This window comes from Aphelocoma coerulescens, chromosome 21 (assembly GCF_041296385.1).
Source record: "Aphelocoma coerulescens isolate FSJ_1873_10779 chromosome 21, UR_Acoe_1.0, whole genome shotgun sequence".
In the NCBI taxonomy this organism is placed as follows: domain Eukaryota; kingdom Metazoa; phylum Chordata; class Aves; order Passeriformes; family Corvidae; genus Aphelocoma; species Aphelocoma coerulescens.
The window spans coordinates 8,687,347-8,704,666 of record NC_091034.1 but is presented as its reverse complement, the minus strand read 5'-3'; the positions used below and the strand labels follow the sequence as shown (position 1 = coordinate 8,704,666).

The 17,320-nt window shown below is 44.6% G+C and overlaps 2 protein-coding genes across 3 annotated transcripts in view; one reads left to right on the top strand and one right to left on the bottom strand.

Annotated features, from left to right (window-relative positions):
* The window catches only part of PEX14 (peroxisomal biogenesis factor 14), a 70,897-nt gene extending 58,550 nt beyond the window's left edge, over positions 1-12,347 (bottom strand). Inside the window, exons 1-2 of the mRNA XM_069034638.1 lie at positions 12,090-12,347; positions 7,561-7,608 (exon numbers count right to left, since the gene is read on the bottom strand). Coding sequence (XP_068890739.1) covers positions 7,561-7,608; positions 12,090-12,347 — 306 coding nt within the window. The remainder of the gene's footprint in view (positions 1-7,560; positions 7,609-12,089) is intronic.
* Positions 12,348-12,360: 13 nt separating this feature from the next.
* On the top strand, positions 12,361-16,857 carry DFFA (DNA fragmentation factor subunit alpha). Of its 2 annotated transcripts, none has more exons than XM_069034639.1 (6): positions 12,361-12,460; positions 13,305-13,466; positions 13,582-13,712; positions 14,473-14,662; positions 15,042-15,196; positions 15,906-16,857. In XM_069034639.1, the coding sequence occupies exons 1-6, from the start codon at positions 12,361-12,363 to the stop codon at positions 16,107-16,109; spliced, it is 942 nt and encodes a 313-aa protein (XP_068890740.1). In that variant the 3' UTR covers positions 16,110-16,857. The 2 variants fall into 2 exon arrangements, with proteins under 2 accessions (XP_068890740.1, XP_068890741.1); XM_069034640.1 differs by having other exon boundaries at positions 15,712-15,995.
* Positions 16,858-17,320: the final 463 nt, after the last annotated feature.

Here is a 17,320-nt window from a genome sequence, read left to right as displayed (position 1 = left end):
CGACTACTTTGAAGCCTACTTGGCAGCTGACCATTAGACTGGAAACTAAGTCCATCTTTATGGAATTGTGGCAACTGGAGTTGAGAAAGGGGTTTTCAAAAATCCAGTGTTGGGGGGTCGGGGGGCAGCCTCATCTCAGTCTTGTCTGTAATTCTCAATCACTGCACAGAAAGTATTTATATCCTGTTGGCAGCATGTGCAACCAATACGACTCCCTGTGTCAGAGCTGTCAATTATGGGCTTGACTTACGAGGAAAGATTAAATGAGCTAAATATGTAGAGCTTGGCTAAGAGACCAGGATGGGGGTGGGGGGAAGGAGAAATTATGTGATAACTGTCTGCAAACATCTGAAGGGTGCAGATGTTTAAGGAGGAAAGGAATCACTCAGGATGGCACACAAAACAAACAGGAGAAGCAAGCTGGACGACACAGGAAATTCTCACTTTATAGCTGGGAATCTCCATTCCAGCAAGATGTCCTCTACTGTTCAACTGTATGCCAAGAAATATCATCATTCAGGCCATTCAGATGCCTGACAAAACACCAGAACATTGACAGCAGAGGAAAATTCTGCTCTGACCAGAAGATTAAACAGATAATGTAAAGAAGCAGCACATACTGTGAGTGCCCTCTCTTGCTTCTCTACAGCTGTAAAATCACTTCACTAGAGAGCCATGCATATTTTCTTTGTTATTTTTCCAGAATGACACTTTTCAAAGTAGCAGCGGTGTGCTAGGGGGTCACAGTTGGGAAGAGGACACAGTTTGTACAATGTAACAAAGAGAGGAGCTATGTAAATGTGCATACAAAACAAAAACAAATAAAACCCCCAAAAAATTATTAGGCTGTTTGGAATGATTTGCAATGTAAGTGACATATGGAGAAATACAAGAAATATGAAAAGCAGTGAAAATTCCTTCTCAAGTAAGTTGGTCAGGGACTCCAAATCCAAGATTCATACGAACTCTTAACTTCCTAGTTTGGCAAATCTTGGTTCTGAAGGTGCTGGCATCAGAAGAATCTGAAGAATGTATTCCTGTGTATCAAGGTTAGAGAATGTTCTTTCAGGTTCTTGAATATTCTGCCTTTTGTGCCCCCGCTACCTCACTTTTAATGTGATGAACATATCTGAGGCACAACAAAGATGCCACAGACATTGGAAATGTTTTCTAATGGCATGATCTCCCAGGTAAAAGTAGGAGAGGAAGGCCAAGAAGGAAGGAGGAAGGCAAGAAATGAGGGAAGTTATCCCACGCAGGCAGCTATAATCTTATATGGATCACATGCTGTCACTAGACTCTTTTTGGTTGCAGTAACAATGACACAGGCAGTGCCTGGGCAAAAGGAGTCCAACTCTCCAGTGGTGTTAGAGGCAGGAGAGGAATTAACAATCTCTAGCAACATTGTTCAGAGTAGGAATTTAATACTGCAGAGTCAAGAGGCACTCCAAGGAACAAGTTCCTGCATAAAGTTATTTCAAGAAGCTAAAAAGGCAGGCAGTCAGTCTGGTGAAGTTCTTCAGCTGGTCCCTCCTCTCCCCAAGCAGAGAGAACTGTGGGCAATTGCTGCCCTCTACAAGCTGCTCTGCACATAGCAAAGCTTCCACATGCAGAGCAGGAATGATGCCTTTACCCCACCTTGATCCCATTACCATTACCAGCGCAGGTACCTCTGCCGTGCCCCCATTCCAGCAGCCGTGGTGCACACAGCAAAGTGCTCCCAATCCTCCTGCCAGCTGAGCAAAGCAGGACATGAGCTGTAAAATACTGTTTGTAGGTGTAGCACCTTCAGACCCCGCAAACAGCACAAGAACATAAAAAATTTGGAACTTTCAAGGGGAAAATACCAAGTATTAAGTATTTCATAACTGTGTGCCAGTGTGTTTTTCCAGTGTCTCGAAGCACTGTAACTTCCATTTTACTTTCAGTGAGAGATCTGGGATCTCTGGAAGTCAAATCATAACTAACATTATAGAAGACTCTAACCTAATTCCCTCTACTTTAACTTCCTGGTGTGTTTGTAAAGAACAACTTAGAGTATTACAACTATTTTAAGACCATTTTTAAAGTCTTCTGACCAGTGGTGTTGGTTTGTCTGAAAAGCAAGCAGGAATTGCTTTCAGAGCTCTTTTCTGCACAAGTGCACAAAAAAGATTGTAAACTACTAACTCATGCCCCTGTCAGTGACAGAGAAAGACTGTCCCTGTCCTGGTTCTGCTGCCTCATCCACCACTTTGAAGTGTCATTTAACTTGTCAGCTCTTGGGGACAGCCAGAGCCACCAGTACATTTTGTACAGGCTGATTGGGTCTTAAACCTGCTTTGGCCTGTGACTACTGCAAGTTTCTAGCTCTCATAAATGAATATATAATGCTATAATACAAGTTACATCCCAAACTATTACAGTCTACCCTCTTTTAAAATTGAGATTTAAAGGAATTCCAAACTTTTCCACTGACCTCAAATGGACAGTTTAACCTGGTATGGCAGTGTTTCTTTAACTATGCTCAGTAAGTCAATTTGCATCTGTGTGCTCGGCACACATTAATATATTTGTCTAAATCAACAGAGTAAAAGGAATCGACAGATTAAGCGAGTGCACTTTGCATCACGACAAAAGAAGTCAATGAACACCCAGAAGAAAGAGAGAAAAACAGGCAAAACCCAATAATCATGAACTTATCAGAAGGTCAAACACAAGAGAGCTCTGCTTAGTAAATCACAGAGCTCTCTTTGAAGCAAACCAAAGGACATTGTGTGTGGCAGTCATACACCTCTGGCTCCTTGTTCATGGCCCAATAAACCCAAAATCTGCACAGCAATTGCCCTCCACAGCCTGATGGAATTACTGGCCAGCACTGGGATGTCACAGCAGCACGTTAAGGTCCTCCCCAAACCAACTGCAGCATCATCATACACGAGGATCCTGCCCGGGCAGGAGGGAGGTCGTGGAGCTGAGGTCTCTCTCCCTCTCCCGCTGACAGTGGTAAATTACCCTGACTAATGTTTCCCTGGGGGCTGTAAGTTAGTTGCCTACTGACTCTGGCTGCCTGGAAATCCCCTCTGGATAGATTTACTTTTAGAGAATCATTCAGCGTATGCCACCACCAGGAACAAACCCATTGTGGCAGATGGAAAATTTGTACAGTAAACAGGCATAAATCTTGTCTCAAACAATAAAGGATAGGAAAATGGAAGGTAGAAGTGTGATGGGGAGTGTCCCTCCAGCATACTCCAGTCCCTCATATCATTTCTGGGGAAAGAAGTTCTTATTAAAAAAAAAAACCAAACAAAAAAACTCCAACCAAACAAAAAACACCATAATTTTCTACAACTCTAGACTAAGACCTTTGAAATGTAAAAGAAAGGATGAGGGTATTACAAGGTATACCTTGCTAAAAAATGTGTTCCAGAAAAACAAAGTGTGAGTTTTTCAGTGAAAATACCATTCTTGAATTCATTTCAAACAGTGATTTCAGGCAAAGAAGAACTTAAAATTCTCATGTATCTCATTTTCTGTAGGGTTTGACAGGGCAGAAAGAACATCTATCTACTCCTTCATAAGAAGAGGGACATGGATTCTCAATTTTAATTTGCCCAGTGGTTTGTTTATAAAAAAGTAGACTCTGAGTACTTTTAACTAACATGCACCCCAACAAGCTCTCTCAAATCTTGTGACAGACAAATCTGTAGCCTCTCCTCATTCCCACTCATGGTTTTGTTCAAAGACATGGTTTTGTTGTAAAGACAACAGTATTTGTTAGGATCAGTCTCCATCAACTTCTAATTACACCAGTTAGAGCTAAAAGTAAAATCTCAATTGCAAAGCTCCTTTCTCAAAAACCTGAAAGAAATTTTCTGTACTTGCACACTACTTGAGAGGAAGCTTAACAGAACAGATAAGGTGTAAAATGAGACAACAAAACACAAAGGATTTAATAATTCTACTGTCTGTCACTCACTGCCGTGTACTCTGTGATGTTTGCACAAAAAGGGAAGTTAAAGTGTTCTGGGCATTACCCTGACCCTTAAATATTTGAAAATCAATTTAACAAAGGGTGGGGAAAAGCCACGAGGGCTCCAGCACATTCCAACAACTCTACACTAATTGCTATAGAGGCAGCAGTAATTCTTGTTAACTTGTACCTTTCAACAGCCTGTAAAAAAAAGGAATAAAATGTCCATATTTCAGTGTTAACTGCTCCTATCTGCAGGAAGAAACAGAAAGAAACAGAACATGCTAAAAATAAAAGAAGAAAAATTAAATAATCTGCAAAAGAATCCTGATCCAAGGATTTTGTAATTTAGTGAGCAACCAACAGAGTGTTTTACATTTACAACCAGTACTTTCATATTTACAATGAGTACTTCTTCCAGATACCTAGCACCAGCTAGGGAATGAGTATGTTTTGTGACAGAAAAAAAACTGCAAACAAACAAGCAACATGTTGAAAGGCCTCACTGACAACTCTCCTTCCTTAGGCTCTCCCTACAGCCCGGGTTTCTGTCGGAGGCTCTTACAGGCACAACCTTCAGAGCTGTAATTCAGGCTGCAGCAGATTGGGAAGAAAGGAAAGGCCAACAGCAAAAATATACAGGCTTTTGAAAACACCTCAAAAGCAGCACAGGATGGTTAAAAAGCTACAAGACTCTGCTAGCAAGAAACAGAACAAGCTAAACAGATGATTTAAATACATTCTGGAGAGATATTAGACCAAGAAAACACAGATTCCTGATGTAAAGGGGATTTTCTAAAGGTTTAGCCTCACTGAAAGAGAGTTTGTCCTATGTAGTTACACCCTTTGCACAAACCAGGACTTTGCTTTGAGTGGCTGTAAAAAGACAAACCTATTCCAATTCCACAAGTGTTCAGGGGCTTATCAGAGGTGGCTGCTCCAAGCAGCAGGGGATGCAGCAGTGTTCACTGATAAGCCAGACTCAAGGAGAAGCTGATCCTGCGCTGACGATGACAAACGTGGCTGTAAACAGCAGCAGAGCGAGATGCTGACACTCTGTGAACACAAGGTTACACTTCCCACTATGGAGCTACACGGCAAATTTTAATGGGCCAAGACCGACAGCCAGGGAAATGAGTGTCCGCTTTGCTGCAGGAATTACAGCTGTCCCCAGCCCCCTCCCACTCATCCGCCACTGTCACTGCTCTAACACAGTGACCTCCTATTAGGGAGTATTTTTCAGCTGGGACAGTTTATTGTAAGGACACTGAACAACTCAAGGGATTAATGGCATGGACGTGGAGTCCGTTATCTCCAGTTTGGTGGCTCAAAACATCAAAAGTGGGTGGGAGAAAGAGTAGTTTGGATTGTAACATGAGTTTGTAGAACTGCATTCTGAAGGCTTCAGTAGGGCCATAAACCTTTGCAAGGTATCCTGGAAGACCCAAATGCAGGACACAATATGATGTGTCAGACTGGGTCTGCTACAGGATCTTGCAGGATGCTGAAGTCCTTGTGCAAACAACTGGAATCCTGGCTTCTCCTGAATTCCTGCTGAAAGCAGCAGGCTGTAGGGTAGGCAGAAGACAGTGCCCCTGTGCACAGGGCAAGGTGCTGTACTTAACACCTAGAAGGGTAGTATCCACTAGAATCACAAATCCAATACAAAACCAGCCTGAGTCTGTAACAACTTCTGCTGATACAATGAAAAGTGTTTTAACTCTACTGCTTTCCCATTCTTGTGTACTGGTATGTTCCAAACAGGTCTGTCCTGTGAAGCACCGAGTCCTTCCACTCGCCAATAAAGTCAAAAACGGTGAGGGGGTGCAGAGCAGAATTTGATCATGAGACTTTCCTCCCTCCTCTGGACTCTTCAACTGCTTACCACCAAATGTGAAGTCCAGGATGATACCCTGGAGCACACAGCTCCCCCACAGAGCCATGTGTTGGATTCGTGCCACAGTTCGCTCTGGTGTTTCCGTAAACACTTTTATGACACGGCACCATGTGCCTACGAGTCTGGTTTATGGGCCAGGATCTCCTGCATGTGTGGAAGGCAGCGTGCACGATCCTGGCCACAGGGAAGCCACAGCAGGATGGTGGAAGTCAGGTCATCTGGCTCACAGACCTGAATTGCTCATTTAATAAGGCGTCTACAGAGGAGCAGATGGAAGCAATAATGACTCCTAAACAAATGTGACAAAGACTGTAAGAGTTTATTATTTTTAAAAAGTTAATGAAAAAATAAGAAGGAAACCTCCACCTTTCAGAGGGCTCTAATTAGCTCACATGGTAGACTCACCATCGTGAGAGTAAAGTTTATGTTGGAGTTCTTTAAGTGTACAAATAATTTTATGTAGTAAAAATATCCACCCAAACAGAAACATACACAACTGCTACGCACTTTCTCTGAGCAATTCTGCAGTCACATATACAGTAAGAAATTAATTATATCTAAGGTAATGTTAGAATCTGCCATGAGAAAGAACATGCTGTTGCCCAGCGCAGGCTCTGATGATCTGCCTGCCCTAACCTCCCTAAGGGAGAGACAACCACCCCCTCCAAAAACAAACCACCAAATCCACCACAAAGCACATGGTGACAATAACAATTTCAGGTAATCTCATGTACAGATATCCATGCAATTAAGGGATGGCACAGTGGTACTAGTAAGAGAGACTGTCACTGCAACAGACCTCACAAACAGCCCTTTCATGAGATGCATTTTACTGACTTTTCTCAGTTCACAGTCTTTACTCACATCTCTCTCTTTTAAAAATCATCTCCTGGGCTCTCTAGGTCAGAGTTACTTGATAAAAGTACTTTGAAGTGGCCAGTGCCACAAGTACTTTAGTCTTCTCCCTGCAAACAGCTTGTATTCACTATGATCAACAAATGAAAGCTGCAGAAGAAACTCAGAGATTTATACATTTAGGATGAAAACACTGGCTAAGAATTTTGTCAAGGTTTTGGCTGACTTATAGATGGCTGAAGAGGAAGGAAGGGAAAAAAAAAAAAAAACCCAAGGTTGTAAAAAACCATATACTGCAGCTCCAGGAGTAGTGGCTCACTTCCCATTCTGCATCACCATAAAAGAGCAAACAAAACAGGGTTCTCTTAGTTATCCTCATACACAAAAAATCCCAGGGCCCTTTCCAAAACACTTCTAGAGTAAAAACATTGGATTACACACACTGCCAGCTGACAAACATTTCTAAGCTCACTCTGAGTGCCTCTGAATATAAAGACAGCTTGAATGAGGTCTCTGAGCAGCAGAGGGGTTTTTATAATCTGCTGAATAATATAATCTATGAATCTGCTGCACAGGGCTTTCTTCAGACCCTTTCCTAAAGAGGCTCTGAACAAGAGCACACACTCAGGACAGGCAGTGGCCCAGGCCACCCATGTCTAACCCCAGGCTCACAGGAGGTTGTGGCTACAGATCAGAATTCAGAGGTGTGAACAGCATGGCAACCTGCAGCAGCACCTTTCCCACAAAGCACCAGCTCTTTAAAAAAGCTAAACAAAGGCTGAAAAATTATGTGGCAAAGAGAACAACTCGTGTTATCAACAAGAAATTCAATGCTGCTTCTTGAGGAACTTACCAGCGGCTCCCGAGATGCGGCGTTCTCAGTTGCAGGGCAGGAGCCAGCCTGTGAAGCAGAAAAAGAGTGAGGTCACATTGCCACCCGATGGACACCCCTAGAAACACTTATCTGGAAGGCTCCTGTGAGCAGGATTTAGGCAGGCACATTTGCCTGTGCTATCAGCAGCAGTTCTGTGAAGGACTGAAGACAAAAAGGTCAGAACCACAGAAAACGTATTAATTCCCCATTTAAAACAAGGGAATTAACAGAATCTGCAGAACTGATTTTAGGGAGTCAGCAGTGAGAGCCAGCAAGAATCCTGAGAGATGGTACAAGAGTAGTGGCCACCCTAACACAAATTTTGAAATACTTCTCCCATTTCCATGATCCAGTAACGCACCCTTTGTTTTCTGAACCATTCTCCTACAGATTTCAAAACAACCATGATTTTACCTAAACCTCACAAACTCTCAGCAGTACCAAGACCATTCTTGTTTCCCACACATAATTAAGAGGTGAAGTTTTAGGGCAGATGCTGAACACTTCACCTTGCACACTAGGAATGAGTGGTGAACAGGAGGAAGAAGAAACTGTTTGACTGAAGTGGGACAGCCAGCCAAAGATTAGACTAGACTTCAAAATTCCAGAGCTCCCACTCTCCAGGCTCACCTGCAATTTTGCTCATACTCACTCACTGCTCAAGAACAGATCCAACACTTCCCCATAGTCCCTCACATTACAAAATTATTCTCGGCACTTTTCTTTGCTGCCGAAGAAAGCAGTTTGATCTCCATGTAACCAGAATGGACCACCTCTCCCCCTAGGTAAAGATGCCTAAGTTTTACCATAAAACAAACTTATCTTGGTCAACAATTTTCTTTCAAACAGGGTCCACCTGATGTTAATATGGTCTAAACCACACTGTTTTCACCTGAGGTGTTTTACTGTAGGAGAGGTAACACATACTGGTGACCTCAATGGTGAAAAAATGCAGTTTCACTAGGAATGAAGACAAGTTTTGAGGCTCATTTAGTGTAAAGGGGCCCCATTCACTGAGTACAGGGAAAAATACAACTGTTCAGTGATAGCACCAAGGTTCTTAAGTGACTTTTTGTCCTACAATTCTATTCCTCATTTTTATGCAATATACCTCACCTTCAAAGTATCTCAAGATTTATTTTTCCCATTTGCAAAATACACAAAAACAGTATCGATAAAATAAGTATTTACCACAAGAGGGTGCCAGAAACTCTAATATACTGCAACTCATCTGCTTCCAGACAAGGATCACCACCAGGGCCCAGCCAGACCTCACGGGTAGGCACGGATTCTCCAGGATCACTTGCCATAGCCTCTGGGTGGGAGGAAGGAAGGAAGGGCCCACCACTGAATTCATATCGTTAGGAAATTCCCAGAGCATTCTAAGTACTAGAGCTCCTATGTTCTGCCCTAAAGAGCTGCACTAGTATTTATGGATGGTCACTCCATGCAATACTTGGCCAACCTGGGAAGCTGCTCCAAGAAGAATTTGAAATGAAGCTTGGGTCACAGTGAGAAAACATGTCATAATTATATTGACAGGAAGAGTCTTGATCCTGAAGAAAAATGCTCACCAATTCTGCCATGTGCTCGTAGCCCTGATGGCACCTAAATGATGAGTTGGTTCATTTATGTACTTTGAGTACATTGTCCAAAGCTGCCACCATTTTAAATGAGATCTGTAGTTCCCTTCCAGACAGATTTCCAACTACAAGGCAAAGGAACTAGTCTTGTAAGGCAGGGGACTGTCACCCCCTGGGACATGTCTGTGTTTAATGAAAATTACGACCATCACCATCCAGAGACCATTCACCCTCAACATGAAATCCATCCTTTAAGGCACAGAATACAGAGGCTTATCAGCCAAGAGCTACAGGCAAGTGGGGAGGAAAATTTACCAATATATTGACTAACAGTGCAACTAGGGAATTAAGTCTCTGGAGCAACAAATCAGGCATCTTTCAACATCTTAGAAATTTGCTTTAATTACTTGCAAAGAAAACACACAGCTAGATGGTAGATTCAACAATACTACTGCCAATTAAGGTCAAAGAATTTCCATTTTTCTCACACTACTGGGATTTATGGTTAACTGGAACTCCAGAGGACTGGTTTACTGCCAGGCTCCACCAAGAAGAGTCACCAAGCATACTGCCAAAGTACTTAGCATTAAAGAAACACTGATAGACAAGATAAATCTGAAACTGGTTATTCTGTTCAGAGGCTACACCATCATCTTGCCCTTCTCTTTCTTTTACTATAAAAAAACAGTAAGAGAGAGACAGGGTCTTTTCTCTTGCTTATTTTTAGTAAAGACATTGCTAAAGGCCCAAGGAACATGATTTCTAAACAAAACAAAGTATTTTAAAATCTCTGGTAGAAATATTTATTGCCTTTAGAACATAATTCTATCTACATAAACAATTTCATTTGAGCTGCAATACTCCCCTCTCCCCACACTGCTTGAGGCAATATATTAATTCATGAGAATGAGAAAATTAAACTAAGAAAAACAGATAATAAGCCATAAGACATCTGACACTCCCTTTTCAGCATCTAAATTAACTTGATTTGTACTAGAAAACATGATGGGGCCCAAACATAAACATGTTAAGCGAGGCAGTGCCACTACTCACAGCCTCATGTTGAAAGCTTGGCAATAAATAAACAAACATCACCAATGGCAGAAAGCAAATATTTTATTACATTCTCTAAACATTTAGAGTGCAATGGAGTCAACTTTCTACAAGCATTGATACTAGTGTCAAAACTGCAACAGTTGTGTAAGAGGAGTGGTGTTTACATTCTGTGAGACTTGTAAAGATATTTGCATTGGTTTGTTTAATTCCAAAACTGTTCCCTTGAAAAGTCACCCACTGTACTGTATATCCTTCAATCACATCCCCTTTTTCCAGGCAATGCCGAAAGGGGTGCAAAAGTAACTTGTTACTGCCTGAGGATCCAGCATTGCTACGTGCAATGGGACAGAATCTGATTCTTCATCTTCACCTTTAAAACCCAGAGGCTTCTCTGGCTACACTTACGAGGCCTGTTAGAAAGCAAGACTTTTCCATTTCCAAACATTGAACCTTATTTTGAGGTAAAGCAACACTAAATAAATGGGGGGAGGGGGTGGGGAACCTGAATGTTTCTTAGGCAACCACATTTGTCAATTAACCAGATTTCTTTCTCAGAAACTGCCAGCCCAGTAGACTGCCCAGGTGCCTTATGGATCAGTCACAGATTGTTTCAGGTTTCCTCATTCTGGAAGCATTCACTTGAAGTGTGAGGAATGGACTGTAACGCCTGCACCTCAGACTGGGGCTGACGAAAACACCTGGGTGATGCAAAGCCACCCTGCCTCCTGTGAGTTTGGTAACTCAGCCTTTCAAAACCCAGATCTCTGCTGGTTAGCTAAGAGTACCGATTTTAAGTAATTTATTTCTATTTCAGTTTAGTTCAATAGCCTTCCCTACATTCTCAGCCTCCTCAGTCCAAAATAAAGGGATCAACAGAGAGGCTTATGGTGATTTAGCCAAATCTGGACAGACTTCAGTGATTGCACATAACAATGTGTCGGTGGCAGACTGCTCTGTTTTCTTCCCCGTTGCTCACACAGCCAGATCTTTCCCCTCCTGCTGTGGCAGTGGGACCCTGAGAGCACTGAAAGGACTTTACCAAATTCCATTGGCACCACACACTCAGGAACCTGTCTGGGATAGTGGTGAGATAAGAGAGCTCCAGGAGGTCACTGAATTTGAGGTGGGTTGAGCTTGCAGTGAAATACAAGTGACTCTAGAATATGAACAGTACAGTGTGAGTGAGAGGAAACCTACACTCTATTACACCTACCTCACACCTACACTACAGAATCATAGAATCCAGGTTGGACGAGGCCCTCAAGAAAATAAAGAGTATATACTATATACAACTACATCACGCTTCTTTTTTTTCCTCTGACTGCCCCATTCATTTCACATCCCAGTTAAAAATATCTTAAGCTTTTAGTGTTTTCTGAGCACTCAAACCAGTGAACTTATATTTCTCTTCTGTCCTCCCCATTCACCTTTGCCCTTTTATGTTCTTGGCTCAAGGATCTCCCTCCGTCCCTCGCAGTTGCAAGGCAGAGACAATATTTTTGTCTAACTAGTCACAGAATCACAGAACATTCTGAGTTGGAAGGAACCCACAAGGATCATCGAGTCCAACTCCTACCCTGCGCAGGGCTCCACCGAGTTTTATAACCCAGCTGCACATTGTCTCCTTTCTCTCTGGCCGTGTTTGTATTTATTCTTCTCCTATTCAAGTGCTTGATGAGTTTCATACACAAACCCTCAATGCCAACACGCCTGTGCCCTGGGCCCGGCCTGCACACCCTTCAGCCAGCCCCGCACAGCCCCTGCTCGCACAGGGCACGGAGCCCAGGTGCAGCACCGACCCCGCGGTGCACAGGGGGTGGGTGCCGGAGCCCCCCGGGACCCCCGGGCCCCCGGCCCGGCCCCCCTCACCTGCCCCGGCTGCTCCGCTCCCTCCGCGGCCGCCATCTTCCCAGGCGCGCCTAATCCATCCCCGACAGCCCGATGGAACGCCCCCGCCGCCGCTCCGCGCCGCAGGCGCAGTGAGTCGAACGCCGGCGCAGCGATGAGTCCCGCGGGGAAACCACTGGTGCCGTGAGTACTCGGCCTCAGCCGGGCCGGGACACTCGGGCCGCGGCCACCTCCCGCGGCAGCAGCGCCTTCCCCGCCTGGAAAAGCTTTTTGGGGCATTGCCGAGCGTCAGATGATGGCGGCGCGGCTGAAGCGTTGCGTGGTGCGGCGGCGCGACGGGCCGGAGCAGCACGGCGTGGCCGCGTCCTGCCTGCGAGAGCTGCGCGACAAAGGTGAGCGGCGGCCCCGCTGTGAGCCCGGCCTGAGCCCCGCTGTGAGCCCCGCTGTGAGCCCGGCCTGAGCCCGGCCTGAGCCCCGCTGTGAGCCCCGCTGTGAGCCCCGCTGTGAGCCCGGCCTGAGCCCCGCTGTGAGCCCGGCCTGAGCCCCGCTGTGAGCCCGGCCTGAGCCCCGGCGTGCCCGCCCGCGGCTGGTGGCAGGCGGCGGGGCTGAGCCGGGGCAGCGGAACACACAACGGGAGAGCGGGACTCCGGTGCCGCTTTCTGGTAGGGGAATCGAAGGGAGGTGGAAATAAGCATCGGGAACTGCTTTCACTGCTATGCGCCCTCTCCGATGCTTGTGCCAAGGTTTGCACGGAGAAACAGCTGATCTCTTCTGCCCTGCCTGCAGTGAGAGGACCAGAGGAAACGGCTTTAAGATGAGACAGGGGAGATTCAGATTAGGTATTAGAAAAAATTAGGGTGGCCGGGAATTGGAATAGGTTGCCTAGAGAGGTGATGGGAGTCACTATCCTTGGAGGTGTCTAAGAGGCATCTGCATCTGGTGCTGGGTGATGTGGTTTAGGGGTTACAGTGGCAGTGCTGGGTTGATAGTTGGATTGGATGATCTTAACGGTCTCCTCCAACTTTGATGATTCTAATTTTAATTTCTGGAGGGGAAACCTGTGTGCACGTGCTAAAAAAGAACTAACGTGCAGCACTGTGAGGAGACAGGTCCTGGTCTCCAGCCTCAGTCACTGAGAGTTGCCTATCCTTAGTGCTGCGGGTAATAAAAGGGCAGTGCTATGTCACTTTTATTGTATAATTAAATATAAATAAATAAATTTTTTCTGTTCTGCAGCTTGTGGTGTTCTGGCTATTGACAAGGCCCGGGAACCCATCACCTTGGTACTGGCAGAAGATGGGACCATTGTGGATGATGAAGATTACTTCTTGTGTTTGCCATCTAACACCAAGTTTGTGGCACTGGCCAAGGATGAGAAATGGTCCAGCAAAATCTTAGGTATGCTGTGGGTGAGGAAGCATGCAAGGGGAGATGTGTTTGGAATACACCTAGTGACATTAGGCAGTCTCAGGTGATCAGGAATGACCCATGAAACTGGTGACTCTTGTGGCAGACAGTGGAACATCCTGGCTCTCGGAGTCTGTAGATGAAGTGGACAGTGCTGTGGAGAAGTGGAAGCAACTGGCCAGGCAGCTGAAGGATGACCTGTCCAATATCATCCTGATGTCTGAAGAAGACCTCCAGGTACAGTGGGGAAACCCCCAATCCCAGTCCTTGCATCTGCCCATCATCTGTTTATCTCAGTAGAGAACAGAATCAATAAACAAGAGCTCAGGCTTAGTTCAGCTGCTGCTTTTGGTGCCAGATTCAAATTTCTCCTTGAAGGGAAACATTCAAGTGTCCGAGGATGCTGTTAATCCCTGACTATCCCACACAGTGTGTTGTTCCAGTTCTGGCAGTGGGAGGGCAAAAACTCAAGATTTGGTCAAATGGCAACCAAGGTTGGCTCATTCCTTAAAACCAGACACCTGTGTAACATGTCCAGAGGGGAGGCTGGGCAGCAGGCCAGGTCTATCTGCTCCAGAGGGGTTTGAGGAACTGCTGTCACTTTCCAGAGCTGATTGACTGCTCAACACCTTGTCTGTGGTGAGGCATGGCAATAACTGCCCCTTCTTGTCCTCCCCAATGTGCAGCTTCCCAGGTGCCAGGCCACTGCTTTTCCTTTGAATATTCCCATGCACTGTGAAGAAGTAGTACTTTGTCATTAGTTTTCAAGATTTCCATTAAAATTGCACATGATTCCACACCTTCTTGGATGCCTTTTGGCTTTTAGTAAAAAATGCTGCCTGGTGGAGTGCCACTACAGCCTCTCAGAACTTGGCTGACTTGCTATGACAAGAAACCTTGTGGAACGTGCTTGGTGTCGGGAGGGTGTGTACATTCTGTTTGTACTGCAGTAAGTGCCACGAAATGAGTTACTCAGGAGCACTCTCAATGCTTTAAGGTGCTTATTGATGTGCCATGCTCAGACCTGGCAGAAGAACTTACCCAAAGTGAAACCAAAATCCAAGTGCTGCAGGACACCCTGCAGCAGGTGCTGGACAGACGAGAAGAAGAGCGTCAGTCAAGGCAGCTCCTGGAACTCTACTTAGAGGCCTTGAAAACTGAAGACAGTATCTTAAGCAAAGTTGCAGGTAGGGAGCATTGGGATGCTAGAGAAGGGGGTTTTCAACTCCTAGTTGAGTGGAATAAATAAGGCAGAGTGAGTAATTTGGTCAGCTGCTGTTAAATGTTAAATTGATGCAAGAGCAAGTGTAGTGTATATAGTGTAAGAATTATCTGACCAGAGAGCCCTCTCACTGCTGTGTCATATTTCTCACAAAGCCTGGAAGCAGATACTGGGAGAAAAGCTTAGATCCTGTAGTCCTCCTTAATATTACGGATTTCTTAAGTTCCAGGATGCACCTTGATTAGATGTATATGTTACTAATCTCACAACCATCAAAGCAGTCCAGGCCACTTTTCCTGTCCTGTGTTTTTGTCAGGGGCTGTACTGATTCTGCTCCCTTTCAGAACCTGAGGCTGCGCCAAGGAAGGAGATGGATGTGGTTGACACAGGTACCAGCAGCACAGATACTTCAGCCACAGCAGCGCTCAGCGACCAGGTCCTTGCTGCTCTGAGAGAGAAACCTGCTCCAGAGCTCTGCTTGGACAGTCAGGATCTAGAGGTAGGTGAGAATGACACAACAGTATTCTGGCAAATCTCTCCCTCTGAAAGAGAGGCTGTAGGGGAAGCTGTCCTTGCTTCTGGGGGCTCTGATGTCAGTAGATCTGTCTCAAAGTGTCTCAAATTTAATTAATTTCTCTTCCTCAGTAACACTACCCCTGGCTTGGAGCTCCTCTGTAGCAGCCAGCTGACACTGTTCCACATACTCTGCTCTGCCCTCTGAAAAGCCACAAAATAATTTTGGGTTTGGTCTCTGACAAATCATAGCTGTCCTACCAGCAAGGTTCTTTGGGGTTTTTTGTATGCTTCTGCATCTAGCTATGTTTCTTTTATACATCCCAAATCAAAATAAAAACCTCCTTATTTTGGAAAAAAACTGTAAATATAGGTTGGAAAGTCTAGCTAAATTGTAACCAATTAGGAAGGTGTTCTTTCAAGCTGTGAACTTGCTACTCTTGCTTTTCCCTGCTGTAGAAAATAAGTAACTGCTTTCTCTTCCTTTGAACGTCTGAACAGAGCTTCAAGCACTGAGTCTTGGCAAATTATTGGAAATCCACTAGCCCACGGGATAGGTGATGAAAGCTGGGAACATCTCCAGTTCCGAAGTGCCAATATTAAACTTTGGTGCCTCGTTCCTGCTGTTGTTAATGGGAGCAGAGGCTTAGCGGCCAGGAGTCAGTAAAGACTGTTAACAATCTGTCTTGCTACAGCTGGTGTTGAAAGAAGACACAGCAGCCCTGGCCTCGGCTCTGGGATGGGACAAGCAGAAAGCTGGAGCTCTGCAGGAAGCCTGTGATCAGGAGCTCTCCAGGCGCCTTAAACAAGTGCAGACTCTGCATTCCCTACGGAGCACGTCAAAGGGCAAGAAAACGCTTCCCTGGGGGGACTGGCCCAGTTCAAAACGCAAAAAATAAGACTGCATTACTGTTTGCAATTTAGTTTTTGCTTTTGCATTAGAATCAATACAAGCAAAGACACATCCTGGGAACCATAGTTTGCTGGTCATACTGTGGTCTGGCTATAGAACAACTAAAATCTGGACATTGTCCTGAGGCTTAAACTCCTCTGGTGATTTGAATTGTGTAAGCAAAGGGATTTTGACTTTTTGCAGACTACTAGAACAATGGTATTTGCTAAGCACAGCATGTTTCACTTTCAATACCTGGTTGATAGCCAGAAGCTTCCATCTGGTAATGGTGGATACAGCTCCTGAAGCCCCCGGCAGTTTGGTTACTTTGTTCTCCCAGCGTTTCAGTATAGAAAGGATGGAGGATCTCTGGAAGACACTTTGAGGCACAGTTAGTGATCAGGGCAGAGGGGTTAGCCAGCTGCTGCCTGGCTTTAAGCTCCAGCCTGGGATCTAGGAACTTGAATTCTCACACTGATTTAATCAGTTAAAGTAAATTCAAAGTCCTTCAGTTTCAGTGTTCTTTCTGTAAGGAACTCCTGCCTCTTGGATGCTTTGTAAGAACTATCAGGTAAAACACAGCAAAGGTGGAAATAATTGCTTTGTAAGGCTGTGTGACAGAACACTTGCATTTGGCCTGCTGTGTTATTCTCCTAATCATTAGTGTAGCATCATGATGCTTTTGTATTAACTGGCTTATTTTTAAATTTGTTACAGTGTTTTTTTTCTAATATTAATAAAACCTTTTTATCTTACTGTTGGACTTGTTTTGATATTTCCACCAGCTGCTGTAATTAAAGAATGGGCTGATAAATACTGTATTACCTTAAGGAAAAAGCAAGAAGAAATTGAACAAGAAGTACTGTCTTTAATTTATCCAAAGTGTTTAGGCAACACGTGTGTTCCTCACGGTGACTGCAGCCAAACTCTCACCTGGCACAATCTGCTCTTCTTGTGTGAGAACAGATGTATATGAAAAATATCTGACAAGTGAAATGAAACTTCTGATGAAGTTTTAGTAGGTACAGGTGTATTTTGTAGTAGCATGCTAAATCCTCTGATTTAACACAGCCTTAAATGGCCCAGGGTAAGTATTCCTACAGCAGGCATTTGGGTGAACCTGTTGCATGCAACATTCCAGCTTAAGTATGGCACAGAGTTAGACAGTGCAACTAATAAATATTCTAAACAGTTTAGTAGTGACTTTAAGCCGGTAAA